This window comes from Euprymna scolopes, chromosome 35 (assembly GCF_053919585.1).
Source record: "Euprymna scolopes isolate OS-2025 chromosome 35, ASM5391958v1, whole genome shotgun sequence".
Classification (NCBI taxonomy): Eukaryota; Metazoa; Mollusca; class Cephalopoda; order Sepiida; family Sepiolidae; genus Euprymna; species Euprymna scolopes.
This window is the reverse complement of record NC_136516.1, coordinates 20744989-20771933: the sequence shown is the minus strand read 5'-3', so window position 1 is coordinate 20771933 and position 26945 is coordinate 20744989. Positions and strand designations below refer to the sequence as shown.

Sequence of the window (26945 nt, the reverse complement as noted above, 5' to 3'; positions counted from 1 at the left end):
ATAATGACTAAAAACTATTAAAATTATACAAAATACTGTTAGAAACTCACCCAATATATGTTACCGTGACATTTATTGAGTGTATTTGTATCAGTATTTTGGTTAATTTTAGAGTGTTGAGCGATTATCGAGATTCCGAAGAGGCTCCCCATTTCCGCCATCTTGTGGTCGTTCTGCAACCACACGAGGTCTTTTAAATGTGTATCAAATCCAGCTCTCCAAAAAGGGGACTGGGTTGGGACAAAAATTACAATTCAGAACAAAACTGAGGCAAGAAGAAAACAAACAAAAACAAAACTACAAACAAATATGCAACAAATGTTACCAAATACAGGATAACTTTTCTGTGTAAGTAGAAGAGTAACATTTTTTGTTGTAAATTTTTACTTTACCTGCAACTCCACACTTACCTTTAAATTGACGACCTGAATAGGTTTTTGAGTCTGCTGAAAACGAACAGCAGATTCAAATTTAGGGCAGACAAGTAGTTTTCTGAATATTAAGACATTTTATTTTTTTTGCTCAATGAATTTCGGTGGCCGTCACCATCTTTAACATAGGGAGGGGGTGTTTTGTAATACGCACGTGCATGCATCAGTTACTTGTTTAGTTGGGAAAGATATGATTGCTAGGGACAACATAAGGGATAATAAAGGTCTTAATATTTAGAAAACTATTTATCTGCCCCACATTTAAATGTGATCTTCGTTTTCAGCATACCCGAAAACCTATAAAAGTCGTGAATTTAACGGTGAATATCGATTTGCAGTCAAAGTAAAAAAAAACAAAAAAAACTCATTTTTTTGTTTTGTTTGAACTTTTTTTGTTGTTCAAAACAAACCGACTATCCAGTCTGTTTAGTTAGAGCGAAAACAAAAAACATGACTGCCAAAAACATTGCTCATGGTCAGGATCCTTGATAATCGACCAAAAGTCAAAAATTAAACATAATACTGGTAGAAATACATCCAACAAATGTCACCAATTGTGCGAAAATGTAATGTTTTAACTAGTATTTTGTTTAATTTTCGATTTTTGAGCGATTATCCTCGTGCAATGCTCATGGCAGACATCTTTTTTCTTATAACCGAACAGGGTGGACACTGTTTGCTTTGAACTAAAAACCTGTTTAAAATTTGTTTAACCAAAAAAAAAAAAACTTATTCAAGTAGATAGAAGCGTAACTTATCTTGCCTTTGGTAACAGTTATTCGTTGCACATTTGTTTTCTTCACTCCTTTTTGTTGTGTTAACTTAGCATACTTAAGCATACCCAAATTGCCTCAGTCTAGAAGGATTTCTCTTTCACTGACTAGAACAGAAAAGATAAAGTGTACTATCAGAACAGATACTTTGCAAAAAAAAATTATTTATTTACGAAAATTATACAATAATCAAAAATGAATTAGACAAGACCTTTTAAAAGTGTGGTCATCCTTGCTACTCTACCTTATAATTGTCTAAGATATTCCTAGCTAGAATCCTCAATTACCATAATACCACATTTACTCCAGAAGTCATCTTACTTAAAATTCCCAAATCGATTTTTTTTTTAAGTAAATATATACATAAATAAAATAATTTAATTTACTCTAATAGCTCAGGCTGATTATGTATGCACTTTTATATTCAGAGCTAAACTCTTCTGAAATCAAATAATTGAAGGTCACTGATCAATGTTTGCTTGGTAACACATCTGCCACTGACGGCGAAATTGGCGACATGGCCACGCCCCATTTTATCGAAGTATGACCACCTACCAGCATTGTATCTCTAAAACCGTCGGGTGTATGTGACCACTCAAAATGTCCGGAATTGCCACATTATAAGGGGTCAGTAACACATTACGATGCCCTAAAATCAATGGTTTTCAAGATATTTTCAATAAACCAATTTCTGCATTGTACGTTGCACATTGTACTGCCCTCTGATTTTTGTTATATTACTTATGTTCATTATCCATATTTTTCAGTTTTATTTTGTGGATTTCGACACTTTGTGCCCCCTTACTTTTTGGAAAGCAGAAAAATGGAACCGAGTTCCACAGGCGTGCAGTTTTAAGAAAGAAACTTTGTTCATAGAATCTATGTTTAGGTTTAGGCACAGATAAAGAGTGAGGGAATTATTCATAGTGGTTTCAGCTAGACAAGTGTTTTTCATGAAAGTTTGGTGAGGGGAAACCATAGATTGGAGCTCAGACATGTTAGGTGTTAGTAAGACCCTCCCAACCATTTTGAGATAATACAACAACCATTCGTATTATTTGAATTCTTCGGACTACTGTTTTCACATTGAGTGTTATTTTTACAATGTTTCGGTCGATGTAACCTTTTACCTTCTTCATGTGTATCTTGTCGAACTCTGGAATTTGGACGGAATTCTGAGCGGAACCCTTTATTTAATTAATGTTTGGAATTCCGTTTGACAAAGGCATTTCCAGGTTCGGCAAGATATACCTGAAGGAGGTCAGAGGTTACATCAATCGAAACATTGTAAAAATGACACGCAAGATGAGAAAAGTAGTTTGATGAATCCAAATAATACAAATAACCAATCCTCATCTGAAAAATTCAGAAATTTAAGATCACCCACTGTTTTCCTGTTTGTGTGGAACCAAAAACAAGCATGCCAGTCTAATTGGGACTGAAATTTAGATGGGAGAGAAAAGAAAAATGGGATGGGAGAGTTGGGGAGTAACTGATGAATAATGAATGCAATTTGGGGGAGGCCATTGATGAAAAGAAAAAGTTGGAGAGTGGGCATCTTAGAAGTTTCTTATTGGAAGGGGGGGTATTCTCTCACCTAGCTAAGAAACTAAAAGGATTATCTTAGGGGCTGGAGTCCGACAGGACCAGGAACCGTGTGCGCCATGCTCAAGCAGGGAGCACGTATTTATACTTGACTCCTGCGTATACACAAGGTCGTTACCTTTATTCATCTTTTTTCAAACACGGTGTAGTGTGTAATCTTACCTAAGCCGTCGAAGTAGCAGCTCCAACAAAAGAAAGTAAAGCAGGTACAACATCACACAGCCCTGACGCACCGACCGGGATATAACGAAAAATTTTGGGAACTTTCCATTGACTTTTACCACTACCAATACAGTACGGAGATCCATTTGTGGAAGTTCATTTTAAAACCGTCAGTTTCTAAAACAGATGCCAGGAAATGATCATCGACTCTATGCTGGGCATCCCTGCTGACTTAGTTAAATACTTTACAGTTTAAACAAAAGAACTACAATAATATCAGGGCATCTACAACATCTACAGAATGCCAAACATCAATATATTACATATGAAAGAGTCTGGTGTGGAATTTCCACAAGTCCCACTAGTTATTGATTAATAGTATGCACTGTGTTTGGTTGCTTATAGGAAGGTTTATGACAAGAATTTGTTTGCAAAGTAAGTGTAAGCCATGTTTAGTTTAAGATAGTTCATTGTTCTAAACAAGTCTTGAGAGGTGACTGGTTTGCAGTAGACAGAACAGTTTCCGATGGTTCATTGTTACACACAAGTCCTGAGAGGTGACTTGTTTGCTGTAGACAGTTCCACAGAGCAAAATATTCTTACCGTGTCGAGACGGAAAAAAAGCATGTGAAATTGCTCCAGAAAAGGTTTAATATTTATGAAGCAATTCTGGTTTCTGATTGGTTGGTAGCAGAACATGAATTAATTCGATTTGTCAGTTCCTAGCAGCATCGTTTATAAATAGAATCGCCCGACTGTGTGGGATCATACTCCATTATAAGCCTCTTATGATGGGATGCGTCTCCTAGCGGCCTCGGCTGCATGGAGACAGGGTAGTACCAGTCAAGGATTCGTCACTTGACACTCAGCCCAACAGGTGAGGGGCCGGGAACCGGCCCAGCACCTGTTGGACTGAGGTACACCGCCTGGGTAATACCTAGGAGGTCCACCCTCCCAGGCCATGCCACCGGGCTTTCCGGTGGGGCAAGTTTATTGCTTGCTGCCTGAGGCGCCCCGACCGGGGAATGCCGACGGGGTTACTCAGGCAATTTTTAAAATTGCAGGAGTGCCCCTCCTTTAGGGGAGCCTGCGGGGTTCCTACTTTCCGGCCTTGTGCCACATTTTGCTGAGGTGGGCAGCAAATAAATATCTACCCCATTATAAGCCTCTTATGATGGGATGTGTCTCCTAGCGGCCTCGGCTGCAGGGAGACAGGGTAGTACCAGTCAAGGATTCGTCACTTGACACTCAGCCCAACAGGTGAGGGGCCGGGAACCGGCCCAGCACCTGTTGGACTGAGGTACACCGCCTGGGTAATACCTAGGAGGTCCATCCTCCCAGGCCTTGCCACCGGGTTTTCCGGTGGGGCAAGTTTATTGCTTGCTGCCTGAGGCGCCCCGACCGGGGAATGCCGACGGGGTTACTCAGGCAATTTTTAAAATTGCAGGAGTGCCCCTCCTTTAGGGGAGCCTGCGGGGTTCCCACTTTCCAGGCCTTGTGCCAAATAATGCTGATGTGGGCAGCATTTAAATAAATACCCCATTACAAGTCCAAAATATTGCAACAAAAGAGTCTGCTGTGGAATTTCCACAGATCCCACTAGTTTAATAATAGTATGCACTGTGTTTGGTTGCTTATAGGAAGGTTTAATGCTGATGTGGGCAGCATTTAAATAATTTTATTAATTTTTTTTTAACTTTGAAGAAGTATTAACAAAAATATGTGAATGTTTATTTATACCGTTAATTTTTTTTTTGTTTTTTACATTTTTTCAACAAAAGTTTCATTATTATTTTTTTTGTTGGTTTTTTTTTTACATGTTTTTCAATAAAAGCTTAATATTTTCTAATTTTTATATATTTTTTTTTTTAAGTTGCAATAAAATAAAAAAAGAGATGCCGGGAAACATAAGATTTATTATAAGAAAAAACAAAAATTAACAAAGAAATAACTAAAAAAAAAATCTACGTTAATTTTAATAAATAATTTTATTAACTTTTTTTCTAACTTTGAAAAAATGTTAGCAACGATATGCAAATGTTTTTGTTAATTTTTTTTATAATTTTTCAAGAAAAGTTTCAATATTATTTTTTTGTAGTTAATTTTTTTACATTTTTCAATAAGAGTTTCAATATTTTTTTGTAGTTTTAATTTTTATATATTTGTCTTTTTTTTTTTTCAAGAAAAGTTGCAATAAAAAATTTTGTTCTTTTCTTTTTTTGTTTTTGACAGATTTTTTTTTTTCAAGTTATTACATTATTTGTTTTTTCTTTGTGGGAAAGGAACCTATTACAGAACAGAATATTCGATGCCTCCGTTCAGTCTCAAAAGACAAAGGATACCCCCTGTAGGGACAGCTGCGCTTGTAATTGTGGGGCAAGGGCTGCGCAATCTCCAACCACACCTCTCCTGAATCGGCACTGCTTGACTCCAGAGGCAACGAGAAGTCCAAGACGACTAGAAACAATGCCGAGATAAGCAGAGAGCACTTGGAAGTCCCACCCATTTAGTATTGACCAGGTTCAATGTTGCTCAACTTCAGTGATCCAGCGGGAATGATTGTGCCATATGATGAATAGGATATTACTCCGAGGCTATTAGATCCCTCTCTTGGCTATAACAATGTTTCTTTAGGCACCTGGATCAATTTCTCCAATTTATTCAGAGAGTCATCTTCCTAATTTCCAATTTTTCTTAGCTTATCAAACTCTCAGCGAAATGATTCGAAAAATAAAAAAAGTTAAAGTGTAATATACATGCTACACTTATCACAGGAAAAAACAGACAAACAAACAAACAAACAGACAAGCAAACAGACAAAGTAAAGAAATAAATAAAAATCCGGGTCAGTATTTTTTTTCTTTTTTAACAAAAACATTTATTACCGTGTTGCGGACCAGAATATAAATATCCTAACTCGCTACAAAAGAAAATAATGAAAAAAATGGAATGAAGGAAACAAAAACTCAATTGCTGGATAAAATTAACATGTCGTCTATTTTATGTCGAAAATAAAATGGTTTAGGTGAAACACGTGTTCATTTAGGCGTTGACGACTACATGCGTGGAAAAGAAAGGAATGAAGTTGAGGACGAGAAATAACCATCCCGCATGTAGAAAGGGAAATAGAAAGGGAGTGTTTGCCTCAGCAAAACCATGCATTCATGATAGCAGTCGTCCACGTGGAAAAGTCTTCAAGCCAAGAGCTACGGACGCCGAACTTGCCTGGTTGATGAACCCAGGCAAAAAGGGAAGAAAAGAGGAAGTTGAATGGTGTTGTGGACTTTTATATCGGGGTGAGTGTTCTGACTGCGCATGTCTAGAATTTTCTTTCAGGGGAAGTGACGTTTCCCATGTGTGCGTACATGTACGTGTATGTGTGCATACATGTGTATACGTTAGCGTGTGTGTGTGTATGCACGTGAACACGTGAGTGTATATACGTGAACATGAATATATGTACGTGTCTGTGCGTATGTGTGTGCATATATATGTGGGTGTGTGTATGAGGATGTGTATATGCGTGCGTGTGTGTGCGTGCGTACATGTGGGTGTGTATATGTGAGGGAAACATGTTCGAACAACCGTTACTTTCCTGTTTCACCACAACTTAAAAGTTTCTCACCATCGTCCATCTCGCCCAGTTTACACTTTTCTTCCGACTGCATGCCGGTCGATTCTCATCAGCTTTACCTGTCCATTTTCTTTGACATCCACTTTTCTTCTCTCTCATACACATGGTGTATTTTTGTCGCCTTTTTTTTCCTTTCTATTCTCGCAGACACTTCCTAATTTGCATATGCAGTTTTTCGACTACTGCTGCTGCTAATCTCTTCGCAACCCAGCCATCCTTCGCTGCTGCTGATATTTTCCCCACGGGTTCATATGCACCATGTTACAAAAATACCTTCGGTACTTGTACAGTTTAATCAAGACATTAAAAAATGAAAATATCGAAAAAAAAAAAAAAGGTTATATTGTACGTATCCGTTATGGAATGAAGTTCTCCAGAAAAAAATTTCAGTTATTTCATCAAGTAGTTTTTGTTTTACAGTGAAAAAACAATTTGTTATGATACCAAGCAAAAGGTTCGATTTTTAGGAAGAAAAGCTAGTATTAAAGATGGGGAGGGAGTGTTGGAGCTTTAACTGGAGTTATCTCCCTGTGGGGTTTGTAAACTCCAAACAAAAATTAAGAAAAAATCCAAGATGTCTGCCTTCAACGTGCTGTCATAAAAATGTGTGTTTTTATGCTGTAAAAAAAAACAAAAAAAAACTACTCGATCAAATTAAGTGAAATTTTTTTTTCGGAGATCTTCAGTTCAAAACGGATATGTACAATATAACCTTTTTTTTCGATATTTTCATTTTTTAATGTCTTGACTAAACTGTAAAAGTACCAGGTTATTTATTAAATTTATTTATTGTATTGAAAAATTCTGGGGGTAAAGGGTTATTGGTACTTGTACAGTTTAGTCAAGGCATTAAAAAATGAAAACATTGAAAAAAGTTTCAATTGTACATATCTGTTATGGAATGAAGTTCTCTGAAAAAAAATTTCACTTAATTTCATCAAGTAGTTTTTGTTTTACAGCGAAAAACAATTTGTTATGATACCGAGCAAAAGGTTCGATTTTTAGGAAGAAAAGCTAGTTATTAAAGATGGGGAGGGAGTGTCGGCGCTTTATATTGAGTTATCTCCCCATAGCGTTTATAAACTCCAAACAAAAATTAGATAAAAAACAAGATGTCTTCCTTCAACATGCTCTCATAAAAACGTGTTTTTCCGCTGTAAGAAAAAACAAAACAAAAAAAAACTACTCGATCAAATTAAGTGAAATTTTTTTTGATCTTCTGTTCAAAACGGATACGTATACCTTTTTTCGATATTTTCATTTTTTAATGTCTTGACTAAACTGTAAAAGTACCATACCTTCCCCTTCATCCCCCCCCCAAAAAATTACTTAAATACTTTGAAAAAAATTAATAAATTAATTAATTAAACAAAATCAATCGACTAATTTTTTTTTTTGCCGACGTTTCTCGTCAGCTGCCAGTCAAAAGATGCATGAGTACCGAAAGTTCTTTGAGTTACTATAAACAGTTTTTGTCAGGAAAAAATACCCGTTGCTTGGGTGTCCAGTGGACAGCGATAGTAAAGAGACATCTTTCCTTGTTGCTTTCAAGAATCTCTTTGATGACCGAGCTGCTTTCCCAAATAGGCTGAAGTAGTATCACGTTGTGTCAGTGTTCATAATTTTTTTAAATTTTTTTTTTATTCAATTTTCACCCCAAACAAGGCACAGTGCCACTTTGAAGCAGGGGGCTACTATCAGGGACTTAATTAGCAGGGGCATTATGAAGGGAGATGAGTAGAAAGATGTTTGTTCACATTACACTTGAACTTCTGCATATCAGTACAGTTGGGAAAGCAGAATCCCGGAAGGGAGTCCCAAAGATCTGCAGTTCTGGGGAAGAAACTATTGGAGTAAAAGGCTTTCTTGCACCTAGGGATCTCTACTATAAAGGGATGAGACTTAGTAGCTTGTCGGGGGTAGTTACATCGAGGAGGTACAAGTGTTTGCAGTTCGTCAGAGCATTCACCATTAAAGTATTTGTAGAACAGGCAGAGGGATGCAACATCTCGTCGATGGGACAGAGGCTGAAGCCTAGATGACAGTTCAGGACCTATCAGGTTGGCGACTCTCTTTTGAACCCTGTCCAGGAGCGAGAGACAAGCAGCAGATGCACCAGCCCAGATGTGACAACAGTACTCCATACATGGGCGAATGGTGGCTTTATAGAGGTACAGGATACTGTCAGGCGTAAGTAGTTTTCTAGCACGGTAGAGGGAGCCAACCTTTCTTGCAGCAGCCTTGGCAATGCTCTCAATGTATCTATTCCAGTTCATATTCCCTGTAAACGTTAGGCCGAGGAGTTTAAAGGAAGTACTTTCAGGCAATGTGTTCTTGGCCATTGCTATTGGTGGTAGAGAAGGTTTCTTGTAGTTATTGAAAGAAACAAGCTTAGTTTTTGCAGCATTGAATGTGACCATCCATTTTTGTCCCCATTCCACTACAGATTGGAGGTCATCCTCTAGTGTTTCTGCCATTTCCTTGGATATGTGTTCGTTTGTTTTCCCCTCATATCTGTTATAGAGAGTGGTGTCATCGGCAAATATACCCATCTCCGAAACAATTTTATCAGGGAGGTCATTTATGGCACATCAATCATTTCAGGGGGGGGGGGGGTTATAAAAATGAAACTGAGCATACTTTTTGTATCCTGCTCTTGTGCCTTTTGAGCGGTTTTTGTCCAGCCATTCATTGCATCTGGAACAAAAGCTCACTCGATGCATAGCAAATCTCATTTCTTTTTGGACAATTAGTTTTTATTCAGTCACCATGGTTTTCCACCGTCAAAGTCACATCATCAAAGCAACAGTAGGCAGTTTGGGTGCAGAGAAGTGTTTAAAAAAAAAAAAGTTGGAGTAAGCAGGCAGGCTCGAACCCGTAACGCGAAGGAGAAAAAAAAAGATTAAAAAGAAACATGATGTCTTAGTCGATGTCTCAATGGTCCGACCGGAAGTCAAGAGTGATTAAATTAACCGAAGTCAATCCAACAGTGACGATGACTTGCTAAAATGTCGGCAAAAAAAATCGACCCCTCCTTGAACAAAACAGCTGAGTTTAGGGTGAAGGAATTAATGTTTTGGCCAATTTTTCGATATTTGTTGTCCAAGATGTTGAGCTTCAAAACAATACTAATCTCATTAGGCTCCATCGCATTTGTTGAAAGTTTTAGCAAGACATACAAACATACATACATACATTCAAACAGACAGATTTATATAATAGATGAGGTGATGGACTAATGTTTGATCAATTAAGGAATTTGGCAAGGAGAGGGGCGATAGTTGTGTGGATAAGTTCTTTTGCCATAATTCTTGAAAACTGGTACAACAGACTCCATTTTCCAGCAATTAGGAAAGCAAGATTTGGTAAGGCATTTTTTGAAGAGTTTGGAGAAAACCAGCGCAATCTCAATGGAGGATGTTTTTAATAGTATAGCAGGGATGAGATCTAGGTTTTGTATGGCATCATGAACATGAAAGGGAGGATTTTCGGATCATCAAATTTGGTTTTTGTCCATAAAGAGAAATTTGAGAGAGGGTGGTTTACTAGGTCTAAAGTTTGCCTCCAGTTGGAGGCAAATTGCCAGGCAAGCAGGTTTGCCTTTTCTGTGGCCATGCAAACAACCTCAAGGTGGTTGGATTGTCCATTAAAACTACACTTATAAATTTTCCAGAAATCGCAAGTTCCTAATTTCTGCAATGTTGTCTTAAGTTAAGGAAAACAGAAATCTTCCCATGTGTGTGTGTCAAGCGATAAAGAGAGAGAGAGAGATTAAAGATGGCGTCTGTTGTTTTATCAGCTGTGGTCTCACGAAATCTCGCCCCACACATGCAAATGGGGAAGATAGGCTGTATATAAGCAGCCCGAGTTGAGAAGTAGGATTGTGACCTTTGACGATTGTTGGATTTCTAGCCACGCATTTAGGGGACCGTTGTCACAAATTCTTACGAGTTGATCGACAAAAGAACAAGCTATTTCCGGCTTTGGCCACCAGCCTGAACCATATGATAAAGCCATTCAGTGGCAAAGGCGATGTGGTGGCTTGACTAAAGAAAGTGGACCTAGTGGCGAAGCTCCAAAAGATAGGTGATGTTACCACAGTGATACCATTATTCCTGGAGAGGGATGCACTAGCCTTATACTTGGAGCTGAATGAGCGAGAACAAGATGATGCTGATGCAATTAAAGTCAGATTGATACAGGCAGTTGCCGAGGGGCTGTTTGCGGTATTCAACAGATTAAAAGATATGCTGTGAATGGAGAAATCTGTCGATGTGTACGCTAATGAGATTAAAAGATTGGTGGAGCTGTCAGGAATTATGAGGCAGGCAGCAAGTCATGTGGCCAAGGTGGCATTTGTCACCGAGTTCCTGCAGGAGATTTCCGAGAGGTTGCAGCAGGTCCCGGATGTCGAGACCTTGGAGATGAGCGAGCTGCTCCCAACTGCAAAAATATTAGTGAGCACCCAACCCTCTGGGTCTGTAGGAATGGCAGCAACAGCGCGGAAGGATGTGAGCAGAAGTCAGCCGAGACCATGAGGTGCATGTTTTGAATGGGGGGGGGCACACCTGCGGAGAGACTGCAGGAAGTTCCACGAAAGGATGGCGTGTCGCAAGTGTAACCGGAGTAATTTGATCAAGTAGGTCTTTTTTTTACAGAGGAAAATCAAATTTTAATGAGATCGATCATATCCTGCCATTTTGCTTATTTCGCACACGAGGAGGGGGTGCTTTTAAATGAAAAAGGGATTAAAAAAAAAGACAAAAACTCTAAAATAAGTAAAAAAAACTAAAATATTTATTTAGATATTTTTTCTGCCCATGTTTCAAAATAATCTCATCAAATTTTGACAAACTTTAAGCGGTGTGATGGAATTATCTCTCTTAGTGCACCCCCCTCCTCATGCACAAAATAAACAACAAGATGGCAGGATACAATTGATCTCATTAAAATTTGATTTTCCTCTGTAAAAAAAAAAACTACTTGATCAAATCAAGGGAAATTTTTTTCGGAGAACTTCATTCCATAATGGGTACATACAATATAACTTTTTTCAATATTTTCATTTTTTTAATGTCTTGATTAAACTGTACAAGTACCAGATTTTCCAGTTAAGGGGAGGGTGTTTTGAATATAGACTCCAAGTTCGTGTATGTGTTTATCTGAGTCCTTAAGGCAAGGTGGAAGGTAACCAGTAGAAAGTTAAGTAGAAAGTAGAACGGTTTCTTTAATATTTCCCGTAAGTCTGAAAAAAAAATAAATAAATAAATCATGTTGATTTTATCACAATAATTTTTAACAAAAAGAAAAAATAAATAAATAAATCATGTTGATTTTATCACAATAATTTTTAACAAAAAGAAAAAATAAATAAATAAATCATGTTGATTTTATCACAATAATTTTTAACAAAAAGAAAAAATAAATAAATAAATCATGTTGATTTTATCACAATAATTTTTAACAAAAAGAAAAAATAAATAAATAAATCATGTTGATTTTATCACAATAATTTTTAACAAAAAGAAAAAATAAATAAATAAATCATGTTGATTTTATCACAATAATTTTTAACAAAAAGAAAAAATAAATAAATAAATCATGTTGATTTTATCACAATAATTTTTAACAAAAAGAAAAAATAAATAAATAAATCATGTTGATTTTATCACAATAATTTTTAACAAAAAGAAAAAATAAATAAATAAATCATGTTGATTTTATCACAATAATTTTTAACAAAAAGAAAAAATAAATAAATAAATCATGTTGATTTTATCACAATAATTTTTAACAAAAATAAAAAAAAAATAAATAAATCATGTTGATTTTATCACAATAATTTTTAACAAAAAGAAAAAATAAATAAATAAATCATGTTGATTTTATCACAATAATTTTTAACAAAAATAAAAAAAAAAATAAATCATGTTGATTTTATCACAATAATTTTTAACAAAAAGAAAAAAAAATCGGTTTAAATTAAAATCAATCGTTTTGTACTATTTTGTTTTTGTTTTTTTGTTCGTGATTTTTGGAGGCTTTTAGATAGGTACGTGCAAAATGAATGCCGATGCTCAAAATGTATAAACATTTTGACCCCTCCCTTTATTTAAAAATTCACCAAAAATCAGGAACTTAACCAATTTTAATGAAATTTTCAGTATTTATCAAATAATGATCAGGAAATATATTGAACTCATTATTTGTATTTAAATCTTCGTAGAAATGTATTATTTTGTTTAAACAAAAAATACCTTTACTAAAGTTATAGTTTTCTGTAGTAAAAAAAAAAAAGAATGAATTTATGTTTGCTTTTTTTTAATGAAAATAATGCATCATAAATTATAAAAATTGTAGAGGATTAGGATATATATATCATAATCCCGTTACAAAAGAAAATAATGAAACGAATGGAATGAAGGAAACAAAACTCAATTGCTGTATAAAATAAACGTGTCGCTTATTTACTATTGAAAAATGAATGTTTTAGGTATAACACATGTTCATGTCCACGCGGGTGTCACCATCGTTTGTTGTGGGACTGGTGGTGTAGAAAGAAAAGGAAATGTGTGTTCATCTCATGTTCGGGTCACTATCGTTTGTTCGCGCGTGGAAAGAGGCGTGAGTAATGTAGTGGAAATAGGAATGACAGTCCCGCGTGTAGACAAAGAAAAAGATAAAGGGTTGATATCAGTAAAGCTGTGCGCCATGTTAGCAGTCAGCTACGCGAACGTATTCTCAAGCACAAGTTGTATATATATAGAGAGAAAGAGTGAGAATTGTCAATCCAGTTCATGGAGAGAGAAAGCATAAAAAGTGTACGTACTGTCTGTTGGCTTTTTGCCCCACATGGTAGCACAGAAAGCGAGGCGGAAAAGGAGGAAGCAGCTTATTGCTCATGCTTTTATAGTTGTTTCCAGTGGTCTTTTGCGCATGTGTGGATTTCCTTTGAAAGGGGAAGTGACGTTGCCCATGTGTACGTACATGTGTGTACGTTAGCGTCTGTGTGTATACACGTGAATGTGAATGTATATACGTGAACGTGAATATATGTACGTGTGTGGACGTGCGCGCGTATATTTGTGTGCGCGTATGTATATGACAAGTAATATAGCTTGAGATTTGAACGCGTGTTTTTGTGTGAGACGAGAAAAGGCTCGCGCACAATTAAAAAAAATTATTTAATTTTTACAGGAACATTACGAAAAATGCCCCTAAAGTCCATATTAATAAATTTAATGTAACTCGAAGAAAAATTAATTTCTCAAACTACCGATATTATCATTGAATTAAGCAGTTTATTTAATATTTTCACACAAAAAAATTATAATAGCAAAAAATATTTCTACTTTTTTTTTTTTAATTACAGGTTTCGCATAATTTTTATATGTAAGATTTTTATATTTTCCTTGCTTGCATGAATGTGAAACTTTTGGCGTAACATAATTTTTATATGATGTTGAACAATAATTAAAAAAAATTTAATTTAAAAACAGGAACATAGAAAAATAATTAAATTAAAAAATGGCAAAAATGATACAAACGTTCAGGATAGGAATGTACGGATGCACATCTGGGAAAAAATAAGAAAACAAGCACCACCCCCGCCTCCCTTGTAATTACATGACGTTATTTTTTACACAGTCTTTCGACTGGCTGAAATTTTGGGCTTCCGTATATTCTGTGTTTACAAAATTTGCGTTTGTTGCGATTTAGCGAAGGGCAAAATCGCTTAGCTTAATCAAGCTATTTTTTGTTCAAACAAGGCGCTCTTTTTTTTTCTTTTTTTTTTATTTAATTCAATATCTTAGGACTTTACTTTATTAATTATCTTTGAAATAAACCCAGAAAACTAATATTTATCTTTTAAAGGATTTTTACAACGAATTTATTTAAGTTCAAAATTTAGCTGAATTGGTTAGCTCGCCATGAAAACTTTTTTTATAACTTTCCTTTTTTTTTTTTTTTACGTGTACAAATATTTTTTTCCTTTTAGAAATTAACTTTAGTCTTTAATCTTTCAAATACAATAAAAAAATTAGTCGGAAACCTACAAAAAAATTATAACAAATCGGCTTTCAAAACTAGGGCCCTTTTCTTTATTCGTCCATTTTTACTCGTACCTACTTTGAGAATTAGTGGACATCGTCACAGTTTGCTCGAATGACGTATCTAAAGAAGCAGTTGTCGTACCTAGTCGTACATTAATCGTGTCTAAGTCGGTCGTAAATAAATCGTAAAACCCTTTTTATTGTTTTGTTGGTTTTTTAAATTTTTTCAGTAAAACAAATAAGAATAAATAAAATGAAAAAACAAAACAAAAACGTCTTTTTGTCGATATCTGCAAGTTATCCCCCTCTTTTGCCGGTACTTATTAAAAAGGAAGACATGCACCGTTTTACACCGGATGTATTTATCTGGTTTACGATTTTCCTTTAACAGACGAATCTTCTTGAGGCCAAATGAGGTTAGAACGCATCATATTCTCAATTCTTCCTATTTTTTATTTTATTTTATATATAGTGTGTGTGTCAAGTTTTATTGCATTAATTTATGATCGAAATTGACTTTTAATGATCCCTAAAAATTCATGGGGTGCTTATGTACTTTGTGTACCGCGCTATTTTTTATAAATAGTATTTTCAAGTTAAATTCAATCTTTTTTTTTTTTTTAATCAAATTATTAGATGAACAAAATAGTTACAAAACATCCTCCTCCCCATGTTAAGAATGGCTTTCTAAAAATTAACGTTATTTCAGTACGGTAGAATAAATGTTTTTGTTTTGTTTTTGGTACTAGTGCAGTAGTACTGCAGACTGCACTGCAGTACTGTAGTGAGTGCACTTATTGATCCGTGCTGAAATAATAACGTTAATATTTCAAAAGCCATTCTTAACGTGGGGAGGGGAGGGTGTTTTGTATCTATTCTATACTTTTAACCTTACAATTGAATAATAAAAAACATATAAAACTTTAATTAAACTTGGAAATACGATTTAAAAAATAGCGCGGATCAGTAAGTGCACTTGCATCTTTTTTACCATTAACCTAACCGCCGTTCATTTTGTCGGGATTCGGGTATGCTGACAACGAATATCACAGTTACATTTGGGGCTGATAAATCGCTTACCAGATATGAAAACATTTGTTATCCAACGTAAAAGCTAATGTAATCCCTGGCAGCCATTTTTGGTGCATATGCATTTTTGTTACCGTGCTATTTTTTTAAATCGTATTTTCAAGTTAAATTCAAGTTTTACGATATCTTTTTTTTAATTATTAAATTGTTAGATGAAAGTAGAGAATAATTACAAAACATCTCCCCTCCCCAATGTTAAGAATCGCTTTCTAAATAACCTTATTTCAGCACGGTGATAAAAGTGCATAAGCACCCCATTTTCTTTTTTTTCACAACCGAGGAATTAGTTTGCGCATACGTGTAAAAAGAAAAAATCAAAAAAATTTTCCGAGCAGACGACACAAAATAATTTTTCACTCTAACACCCCACCTTTTTCCTATGTTAGAAATGGCTTTCTAAATAAACACCCCTAACCTTTCGATTTTAAGAACGACTTTCGGAATAAACACCCCCCAATTTTTCCAGGGTTTGTTTTGTAGGGGGGGGGGATATTTGCTTTGTTGTCTGCTTCAGTTGCACGCATGCACATTACTAACTGCTCGGTTGTGAAAACAATAACTACCAGGGATTACATTAGCTTTTGCATTGGATATCATGTGTTTTCATCTGGTGAACGACTTATCAGCCCCAAATGTAACAGTGATATTCGTTGTCAGCATACCCGTAGACCGTTAAAAGTCGACATTTCGAATGTGAACGGTATGTTATTGTTGTAGTTAATGTAAAAATTTACCCAATTCATCATTACCATTCATGGTTAATATTACTGGTCAAAATTTTGGGTACTTGTTAAGATAGTTAACAGATTGATTTTTTTTTTTTTAATATGTGATTTTAAGCCAAAACAATAGTAAGTATTTAATATCAAAAATAGTAATTCCTAAAAAATTACGAAAATTCGAGTAGAATAACTGCTATTGTATTTTTAGTGTATATATATATATATATATATATATATATATATATATATATATATATATGCTAAAACAAAAACGTCAGCCATGTGGCGAAAGAGGAGATAAGTATGCCCCCTGTATTCGCAATCTTCAATGCGTTTACATCTAGGGAAATGCAATTTCTTCCAATTTTCTGTAAAAATTACTTTTAATTATAAATAATTTTCTACTTAATATATCTTTGGATATATTACCATTTTTTTTCAACATAAATAAGTATGGTTGCTTTTTACTTAAAACATTTTTTTCAACATAAATAAGTATGGTTGCTTTTTACTTAAAACATTTTTTCAACATAAATAAGTATGGTTGTTTTTTACTTAAAACATTTTTTTCAACATAAATAAGTATGGTTGCTTTTTACTTAAAACATTTTTTTTTTTAAATCGATCTATCAACTCTATTTTAACAAGCACCAAATATTTTATGAAAAAAATGCCAATGTTGAACACAGCTTGTTTTCATTGTTGCTGTGCAATGGGACTACCCAGGCATTTTTTTTACAGGCCAGAGTACTCTTTCTTTAGGGTGTTAGCTTTTGGAATCTGACTTTCTCCAGCTTATGCCACTTTCTCCTGCCATGGGATGAAGATAAACATCAGAACATTCTGAAATGTGTAAATATTGGGTTCAATTCCAGAATTCAACCTAATTAAAAAAAAAAAAAAAATACAGAAAAATCTGTATGTACCAATCACTAAACGAAAATGTCATATTCCAAAAATCACAATTTTATCATTAATTTATATATATACATATATATATATATATATATATATATATATATTCCAGATTCCAAATATCCAAAAGTAAAAACCATTAAATTTCATCAAGGTTGTTCATAGTGAAAAGAGAAGATATTATTTTATTCAATTTAGGTAAACCATATTACCATAAGTCACTACAATAAATTTACTGTTTCAGTCTTAAAAAACATTGTCAGGTGACAGTAAACCTCTGGTCCAACTCAAGGTCAGTCATTTGATGAAAAATTATATATGTTCCTTGCCAAATAATTGTTTGTAAATTCTATTTTACAGAGTTCAAATTTTATACTCCTATGTATAATCATTTTTTGATGATATTTAGCAATTTTAATAGTAAATCATAGCCATTACAAGATTGATTTTGATTTCGGTAGTTCGAATTGAGTTGTTTTCTTTTATTTACTAAATCTGGCAGACCAAGACACAGCAGTCTTCCTTCCACATAAAATTTGATTTTCTTAGCTAAGAAATAAACTTGATCAGTTTACGTGATTTTTGGAATATGGCATTTTCGTTCAGTGGCCGATACGTACATCATAAAGATTATTTTAAATTTTTGTGTTTTTAATTAGGTGTAACCTGGCCTTGCACTCAATATTGATTCAAATGCTGCTGCTGTTGTAGGATTAACACGGGTTAATTGCTATTCGGACTTAGGGTTAGTATTTCTAATACTAACCCTAAATACTATTTGGGTTAATTAACCGCCTGACTAACCCTAAGTCCAAATTGGCAATGAAGTCCATGATAACGACAAAGAAGAAAAGTGTACTTGTAAGGAATAGGCACCCAAATGATTTCATTTCTTATGAAGTCGAAGTATAAACGGAGAATCCAGAGTCAGCCTTGAAACTTGCCAAAGTCGTTCACAATTTGAAGACCATGGAAAAATGATTTAAAAAAAAAAAAAAAGACGACACTAAGCATGCAATGAAAAATTAAACATTTTTAGCCCCCCCTCAAAAAATAAAATAAAGGTGAAATTTTCTTAAAAATATATAGAAAATAAAGTGATTTTTTAAATCATAAACTGCTTCAGCAATTTCCAGGACTAATTCAGGATTTTCTATCTATACTCAGAACTGATTGCATAAGAATTGAAATGATCTGGTTGCATTTCATACGATTACTCCCTAAATTAATTGGACCATTAAGTCAATGTCAAGATTCTTTCCAACTGCAAATAACCTTTAGGTAAATATTACCTTACGTTACAACAGAACACCAGCCACTCTAATTTGTTTTTTTAGAGGTATTTGAGTTTGCTGACAACGAATCTGATAATCAAACCTGTTGGAAATTTAGCGTTTGCATAGTATTAACACCTGAACCCTGGGACTATTTTGTGCCATTTCACCGCCTTCGTTAACGCTATATTAGTGTTACATGATGCGTTCACATGTGCATAGTAAAGTGACTTATCACATTGCGGAGGAATCTCCCCCCCCCCCAATTTTTTTTTTTTACATAGTTTTTTATGCTTTTTTATTGATCTAAAAAATTAAGTTTTCACAAGTGGTTTACAAAAACATTTTATGTTTTCGTTCTTTTTGGGGAGTATTCAGTTATAAAACTTGTAGTTTAACTAGTGCTTCTGCAGTTTAATTAACCGTTTTTCCATAAGTAACGCACCAACATTTACCGAGTAGAATACCGTTTACCATTTCACAGAAATTCTGTTTTTACATTTGGGGTGGGGTGAGAGGCAGTGCCAGGTGTGTTGTGGCAGCTAATTAAATGATTAATTAAACTACAGAAGCACATGTAAAACTACACAATTGAATACCCCTCCCCTCCCAAAAAAAAAAGATTGAAAAACATCAAAATGTTTTTGTAAACTGCTCATGAAAACTTACTGACGGCATTATTTTTACTATTAAATGAGCTGAATACAATTTTTTTTTTTTAATTTCATGAAAACTTTATTTATGGAAAATATTTCTTGTCATTTAAAATGCCCACCATGTATTCATGTGCCTTGTGAAACGTCAAGTGACTACACGCCCATTTCAGTAAGAAACTGATTGCGCGTAGCGTAAACAAAGGTGATGAAATGAGGCAAAATAGTCCCAGGGTCCAGGGGTTCATACCATGCAAACGATCAATTTGCGACGGGTTTGATTATCAGATTCATTGTCAGCGACCTCAAATACCCCTAGAAAACCAAATTAGAGTGGTCGGTGTTCTGTTGTAGCATAAGGTAATATTTACCAATCTTTGCAATGATAACCTTTTATAGGTTTTCAGGGGATGCTGAAAATGAATATAATCTTTTTTACAAAGGAGTCACCATCTATCAAAGCCCAGAGGCCACTCAAGGATAAGGGTTAATAAGTGTACAGTTGTCAATGGGACAATGTCATAATAATCGTTAGTAATGGAAATTTGGTAAATTGGATTACTTAAGGGGAACGGCTCCTCAAGCACTTGTTAACGTTGGACTTGAAGACGACCATATTATAATCGGCCGGAAAGCAGTCAAATAGAAGAGTTCCACAGGTATGCAGTTCTAAGAAAGAAGCTTTGTTCATGGAATTTATGTTTAGGTTTTGGCAAGGATGAAGAGTTGGGAAAATTATTAATAGTGTTTTCAGCTAGATGAGTGTTTCTCATGAAAGTTTGGCAAAGGAAGACCATGGATTGGAGCTCAGACGAGCACTTGCGATGAAAATAACGATAAAGCAGTTTTCATGGTATGAAGAAATTACTTTTTCAAAAAGTGGAGATCACTTCTATCTAAATTTAACATAAAATGAGTACCTACTTTCTGGACACCTAGTGATAATTTTCTTTTTTTGTTTGTTTTGGTTGCCTAAAAACTTTTTTTGGTAAATTTTTACTTGATTTCCACCTTAACAATTACTTAAAATGACGACTTTTAAAGGGTTTCATGCTGAAAACGAATATCACATTTAAATTTGCCGCAAACAAGTAGTTTTTCGGATACATTGCTTAATATCTGGAAAACTATTTGTTTGCAGTAAATTTAAAAAAAACAAAAAAAATACTAGGTGGCCAGAAAGTGGGTGCTCATTTTACGTCAAATTTATATAGAAAAGTGATCTCATCTTTTTGCAAAAGTAATTTTTACATGTTATGAAAACTATTTCTCTGCGCCACTTTTAAATGTTCTATTCGTTTTCAGCACCCCTGAAAACCTATAAAAGTCGTTATTGTAAAGTTGGGGGGGGGTAGAAAGGATCTTGACATTAAGCAAGTCAATTTATAAGGTAGAGGATCGTTACAAGTCAGTTTCGGATAATTTATGAGTTTTTCTACAGAATTTGAACCGAGCCAAACAGATTTTTTTTCCCCCCCGAAAGTGAAGTTCAAGTTCTACCTGTGATTGTTTACAAAGGATTTCTGTGAAATTATTATAATAAAAATGGTACTTATGCACCTATGTTACCGTGCTATTTTTAAAATAGTATTTTCAAGATAAATTTAATTTTTACAACACTTTTGTTTATTAAATTGTTAGGTGAAAGTACAGAAAAGTTTTAAAAACCCTCCTCCCATATTAAGAATGGCCTTCTAAATAATGTTATTATTTCAGTGTGGTAGCATAGATGCACAAGTACCAAAAATATATTTTATTTTTATTTTGAAATGTACTTTATTACAATTTTTTTTTCAAAAGTAAAATGAAAAACTTTTTCTTTTTTTTTCATTTTGTTTTTCAAATTGTATTTTTTTTTTTTTTTTTTTTTTAAATAAGTGAATAAAAATATTAAGAATAGTTCACTTAAAAATATTGTCTTCATTTGAATTTTTTGAAATTGTAATTTTTAATAAAAATATGATTAAGTTTCACCTTTGTTTCATTGAAAACAAAAAATACTTGTAGTAAAATATATTTCAAAGTGAATTTTGCACACTGAATTTCTACAAATATTGTCTTTGGCTTGACTGTCAGCTGACACAAACTGCTGGAATATGCCGAGTGCTGATCAAGTTGATCAGCCAATGAAAAAGCGATAACAAACACACTTAGCCAATAAAAATCGAAGCAGATGACTTTTAATAAACTGGAAGGAAAAAATGTAGTTTTAATCATGCACAAATTTAATCAGTCAAAACGTTTCCCTAACCCTAAAAAAATGTTTCTATTTATTTAAAACAAAAAAAACAAAGAACAATATTGATTCATAAAACTTAAAGTAGGTTGTTGTTTTATTTTTTATTTTTTTCCATTTGTAATAAGCATCCAAAAAATGTTATTTTTGTGTTTCAAAGCATTTTTAAATTTAATCGGCACTAGGCATATTCCAGCGGTCTACGTGAGCTGCTGATCAAACCCGAGCCAACATCACGGAAACCTGGTGCACAAAACTGAGGGACCGTTTAGATCCAGAAGTGAGGCTTGCTGATCCTGTTAGTCTGAAAGACGGATCAGGAAATGTCAGAGAATGCGATATACAAAAGCTGTGGATGATGCTACCAGCTGTGTTTGTAACTAGAGAAATCCAACAATTACTGCGGTGTACATCAAAATCACTAAATACATATACTTGGGGGTTTGTATCTAGGGAGAGTACTACATCTATGCTGTCAGAGATATGGTTGATTAGGGTCCAGTTTTGGGTTGAGGGAGAATTAAGAGAAAAAATAAGTAGCTAAGGTTGTAGGTTTAGTCTAAAGCACACGCAGGCTTGGTCTCCTGATTTTTCACCATACAGTTAATAGCTTTGCAGAAATTTTTTGTAAACAATCACAGACGAAACTTGAACTTTACCATTTATGTTTAATTTTTGTTTTTTGGTTTAATAAATTGATCGTTGTTACAGTGAAAGGTAACTTAGGAAATAAACACACGTTTGCTCACCAGTCTTGTTCCATACTTATTGTTTTGTCAATGCCACTATTATAGTGTGTGTGAGAATTTCTTCTCTCGTAAAAGAGGACTTACAGAAGTCTAAATGCAACTGTTAAACAAAACACCTTGGTGCTTGTTTAGACAAGCACTTATTTAAAAAAAAACAAAAAATAAAAATCTTTGTGGTGTACCTACTTCTCACGGCATGAACATGGTATATTCTGAAAATCACAAAAATTGATCAAGTATTTATTTTTTTTTTTTTTAATTATTTAAGACTAGCAGGGGTACCCAGTGTTGCCCGGGTGTGTTGAGGTGGATTTAGTAAGGAACCCCAGGGGGTGATTGGAAGGGAGGTGTTAAAAAGAAAAGTGGTAGTAGCGGAGGTGGGGATCAAAACAACAGTAGGCAGTTTGTTAAAAAAAAAAAAAAAATGTGGTAGTAGGCAGGAAGGCTTGAACCTGTGGCATGAAGGCGAACTCCCCCCCCCCCGTAAAATCTTAACTGATACGTCCATCACGCAATCGGAAGTTGCGAGCATTGGAATTAAGGGTAGTCAATCGAAAGGAGACAATGACTTGACAAAAATAGCGATCCCCTCCTTGTAAAAAACGGCCAAGTTGAGGGTGAAGGAATTAATGTTTTTAGCCAATTTTTTGATATTTATCGTCCAAGACGTCGAGCTTCAAAACAATTCTGATCTCGTAAAGATCCATCACGTGTCGAAAGTTTTTAGTAAACACGTGCACACACACACATTTTACCGTTTATATATTAGACTAGTGGAGGGTACCCAGAGGTGTGTGTGGTTTTGGGTAAATCAAAACTCCGGGGGGGGGGGGGTAAAATAAAAAAAAAAGATTTGGTAGGTGAGTATGAGGACCGAACCCTTGAGGCGAAGTTGGAAATTAAAGTGTGAAAAAAAAAGCGTGCGACGTTAACCAATGGGCCACCGATAGATACTCATGGAAGCATGTTTGAATTTATTTAATTACTTAGATTTGGCAGGTGCACATTTTAATGACTTAATGCAGTCAATTTTGACTGCGGGATAGTATTTTATTTACTTGGGGAACACCTTTTTTATTTTTGTTTTCCCAAGATGTTGGTGAGAGGGGGGACCAGCTCCCCTTGTCCAAATTGAATAGCAATTGTTTGATATAAGGAAAATATTTCCACATTGATCAAAGCTGATTGCTTTCGGACATTTCCGCCAATAGACAGAAAATACCGCCAGAATTAGTGTCGCTTGTATTATAGGAAAAAGACTAATCCACATGCGGCGAGTGATAAATGTTGAATATTTATCTTCCCGAAGTCGAGCAAATTAAATAGACAGGCGAGCTCCATTAACTCAGAGATATTATAATTTCTATGTGATATAAAAAGTTTTAAGAAGTTGTGAGCCTACCGACCGCTTCTCTGAAAAAAAACGTTTCTTGAACATACACAAAAAGCAAACATACATACACACATTTTCGCTTTTATATATATAGAAGAAAATTAGACTGATTTTTAGCGATTAAGTATATTTAGCAGCCATTGATGAGCCCTTGCTTCTAGAGAGGTTGTTAAAAGGGAGATAATCATGTAACAGTGTTGACGCGTGTATTGAAACTGTATGCAAATGACTGAGCCGTGTGCAAAGTGATGTCACAGCAAGGAAAAAGAATGCGTGCACAGGCTGGTGGTTATGTTAGAGAGATAAACACAGAGAGAGGATCATGTTTTATTTGGGAAAGTACCCAGAAATAAATGTTGTTGTTTCAACAAAAAAAGTGAACCAAGTTTTTTCGTGTCTCTTGGTCTCCTTTGCAACAGAATCTACAACGTGTTGGGTCCCAAGTATCTACATATAAATAATAAAAACGTGAAAATCCGTCGCCTCTGTCGAAAGTTTTAGGTATACATACAAACATACATACATAAACACAGGTGAGATTTCTATTGTAGATAAAATAGATTTTTCGAAGTTTTCGTTTTTTTTACCTAGCTGGATATGTTTTTAGTGGTTTAACTTATTTTAAAGTGTTTATTCAGTTTAAAAAAGCGACTACTCCCCCCCCCCACCAATAATATTTTTAGTTCTCCTGATTTCTACTTTCGCTTTTCTCGCTCACATGCCTGTATTCTGAATTCGTAATAGCGGGCCGACATTAATGGGTTTTTATTATTATACACATAAATTCCAAAAAGATGTCAAAAAACAAATATATAACAGATAAATGTTATCAAAGGCAAGATAAGTTACTTTACTACCTAACTTGATAAGTTTTTAGTGTTTTTATTTAATGTAACATGTTTATTCAGTTTGAAAAACAGTGTTTATCGGTATATGTGAAAAAGACAAATGGCAGCATGCTCGCTTTTAAATATGTTAAGTTTGGGAAAATGAGTTCAAACTAAAAATCTATACAAAATACTGTTAAAAATTCACTTGTGGGCTGGTGCTGAGTCCTGCTGCTACACTCATGGTTTGCCACTGGCCTGATTCCCGGTTGAATACAACATGGTAGCCTTCAAATCCAATGTAAACAAGTTCTTGTCGAGCCGCCCCCATAAATAATCAGATACTACCCAATTTACACCATTAATGAATACTACACTACCAGCTTACATTCATTAACCCTTATCCTCGAATGGCCTTTGATGAGACCTTGATTATCAAAAAAAAAAAATAAAAATAAACCCTATGCCTGCCAATATTTTTCAACCTGGCAATGCTGGGTTATCTACAGCTAGTTTACAATAATTAGCTTAATTTATATAAATTTTCTCTTTTATAATTATTTAATGTAATTTAATTTCCGTTTTCCAATGATCCATGATGAATTTCCTTTTTTTATTATTCAGCTTTTGCCTGAGCAAATTACAATTTGGATTCTTCCGATTATTGTTTGCAACATTTCTGCCAACGTAAGCTCTGGCCTCCAAGCAAATTTTTCCCGAACTTGAAATTTTCTAATCATACTCGGAAACCTGCACCGAATTTCAAACTGAACTTTTTGATTTAATCCGCAGAGATAGAATGTTCAATAAACATCTTGAATACTGGTCCACTCGCCCCTGCATGTGCACTTATTAAAAATGAAACTTGACGAGTTAAACGAATGTATTTCAACTAACGAAAAATTGTTGAATTTTCTTCTGGATTTAAAGTTATTGAAAGGGTCTACGGTCTGCGAATGCGGCTCTAATATGAAATGGTGTGCTGACGGTAAGCTGCAAGATGGGTACATACTTCGATGTGAAGTTCGATACTGTAGGAAGAAAATGTCTATTAGAAGGAACTCGTTTTTTCAAAAGTCACGGATGAGTATGAAGAAAATAATAATCCTTATAAACCTATGGGCAAACAATTATCCGCAAAACGCCATTCTTGAAGAATACGACTACTCGAGAAGCACGGTTGTCGAATGGTTCCGTTTTTGTCGAAACGTGTGCTGTTTCGATATCGAACAGAAACAGTTCGGGAAAATTGGCGGTGTCGGAAAAGTTGTCGAAATTGATGAGACCTTGATTATCAAAAGAAAATATGATCAGTTGTTGCATGAACAATGGTTGTTTGGCGGGATCGAAAGAAGCACAGACGGATTTCATTATTTTGTCGAATTTGTAAATAATAAAGAAAAAGAAACGTTGGAAGAGATTATACAGAGGAAGATAATGCCTGGGACGCGAATAGTAAGTGATAATTGTAATGCCTACAGCGGTTTAATTGGATTGGGCTATGATCATGAGGTCATTCTACACAAAGACAATTCGTGGCTTCAGCTGAAGACATTTCTAAGAGAAAAAGGCAAACATATACACAATGAATGGGAGTATATTTGTGAATATTTGTTCAGAAAAGAATATAAAGATGTATTTTCTACGTTAATTAATAAAATTAATATTGTGTATCCTTCATAGACTTGTGTTTTTTTCTTTTTTTCATTTGTTTAATTTTTTTTTTTCAATTCCCCCCCCCCCCCGGTCATCACTAACTCCATTAATATTGAAGCACAGTGAAAAGCATGTGTGTGGCAAAAGTAATAAAAAAAAACATGACTTACACAAGTGACAGCGCCTCTGACTATCCTGTTGGGTGACGGAATCAAAAAAAGGAAAGAGAAAAGAATTTTCCTCTATAGACGGATTATTAATATATCTATATCCTATAGGAGGGGCATAGGCCATCTACAACTTTTTTGTAGATGTTTTTGTAGCGAGGAGTTCTTTTTACAGGGTGACGGTGCTGGCCCTACGTCTAACCTTCCCAGAAGGTACATACAGTGACTAGCCTTCCCAAATGGTCACCCATCTGGCACTGGCCAAGCTCAACGTTGCTTAACTTTGGTGATCTGGCGAGAACCGGTGTGTCAACGTGATTATTCCGTACTTATTAATATACATATGGCATTAATTTGCATTTAAGGACAATGGCTACTGTGAAAAGAAATGAAGGGGGTGGGGAAACAGGGCAGCCTTCTCTTTTGGACATCTGAGAGAGACCGGTCGATGAGAACAGTCAGTGAAGATTACAGTTGGAGTCAGGGGTTGGCAAAGAGTTTGGACGAATCGTTATTATGTTTAACTTTTAGTTACATTCAAGGTGCTAGTGTGATTGCAAGAATTAGGAACAGATGGAGTAAGTTCAGAAACTTCTGTCATAACA

General features: G+C 34.8%; 2 protein-coding genes and 1 long non-coding RNA gene across 3 annotated transcripts in view; all 3 read left to right on the top strand.

The window, feature by feature from the left end:
- Window positions 1-26195, top strand: part of LOC145259729 (uncharacterized) — a 28400-nt gene extending 2205 nt beyond the window's left edge. The window contains exons 2-3 of the long non-coding RNA XR_013864193.1: window positions 5254-6267; window positions 25142-26195. This is a non-coding gene — a long non-coding RNA (uncharacterized LOC145259729). The remainder of the gene's footprint in view (window positions 1-5253; window positions 6268-25141) is intronic.
- The window catches only part of LOC145259727 (GPI ethanolamine phosphate transferase 1-like), a 123480-nt gene continuing 111524 nt past the window's right edge, over window positions 14990-26945 (top strand). Inside the window, exon 1 of the mRNA XM_080117421.1 lies at window positions 14990-15075. The gene's annotated coding sequence lies outside the window, so the exon portion shown is untranslated. The remainder of the gene's footprint in view (window positions 15076-26945) is intronic.
- LOC145259594 (uncharacterized) lies at window positions 25376-26200 on the top strand. The gene has a single exon (XM_080117248.1). The coding sequence runs from the start codon at window positions 25376-25378 to the stop codon at window positions 26198-26200; it is 825 nt and encodes a 274-aa protein (XP_079973374.1).

Coding starts and splice junctions, on each gene's coding strand:
- LOC145259594 (XM_080117248.1), top strand. CDS start 25,376: ATGAAACTTGACGAGTTAAACGAATGTATTTCAACTAACGAAAAATTG.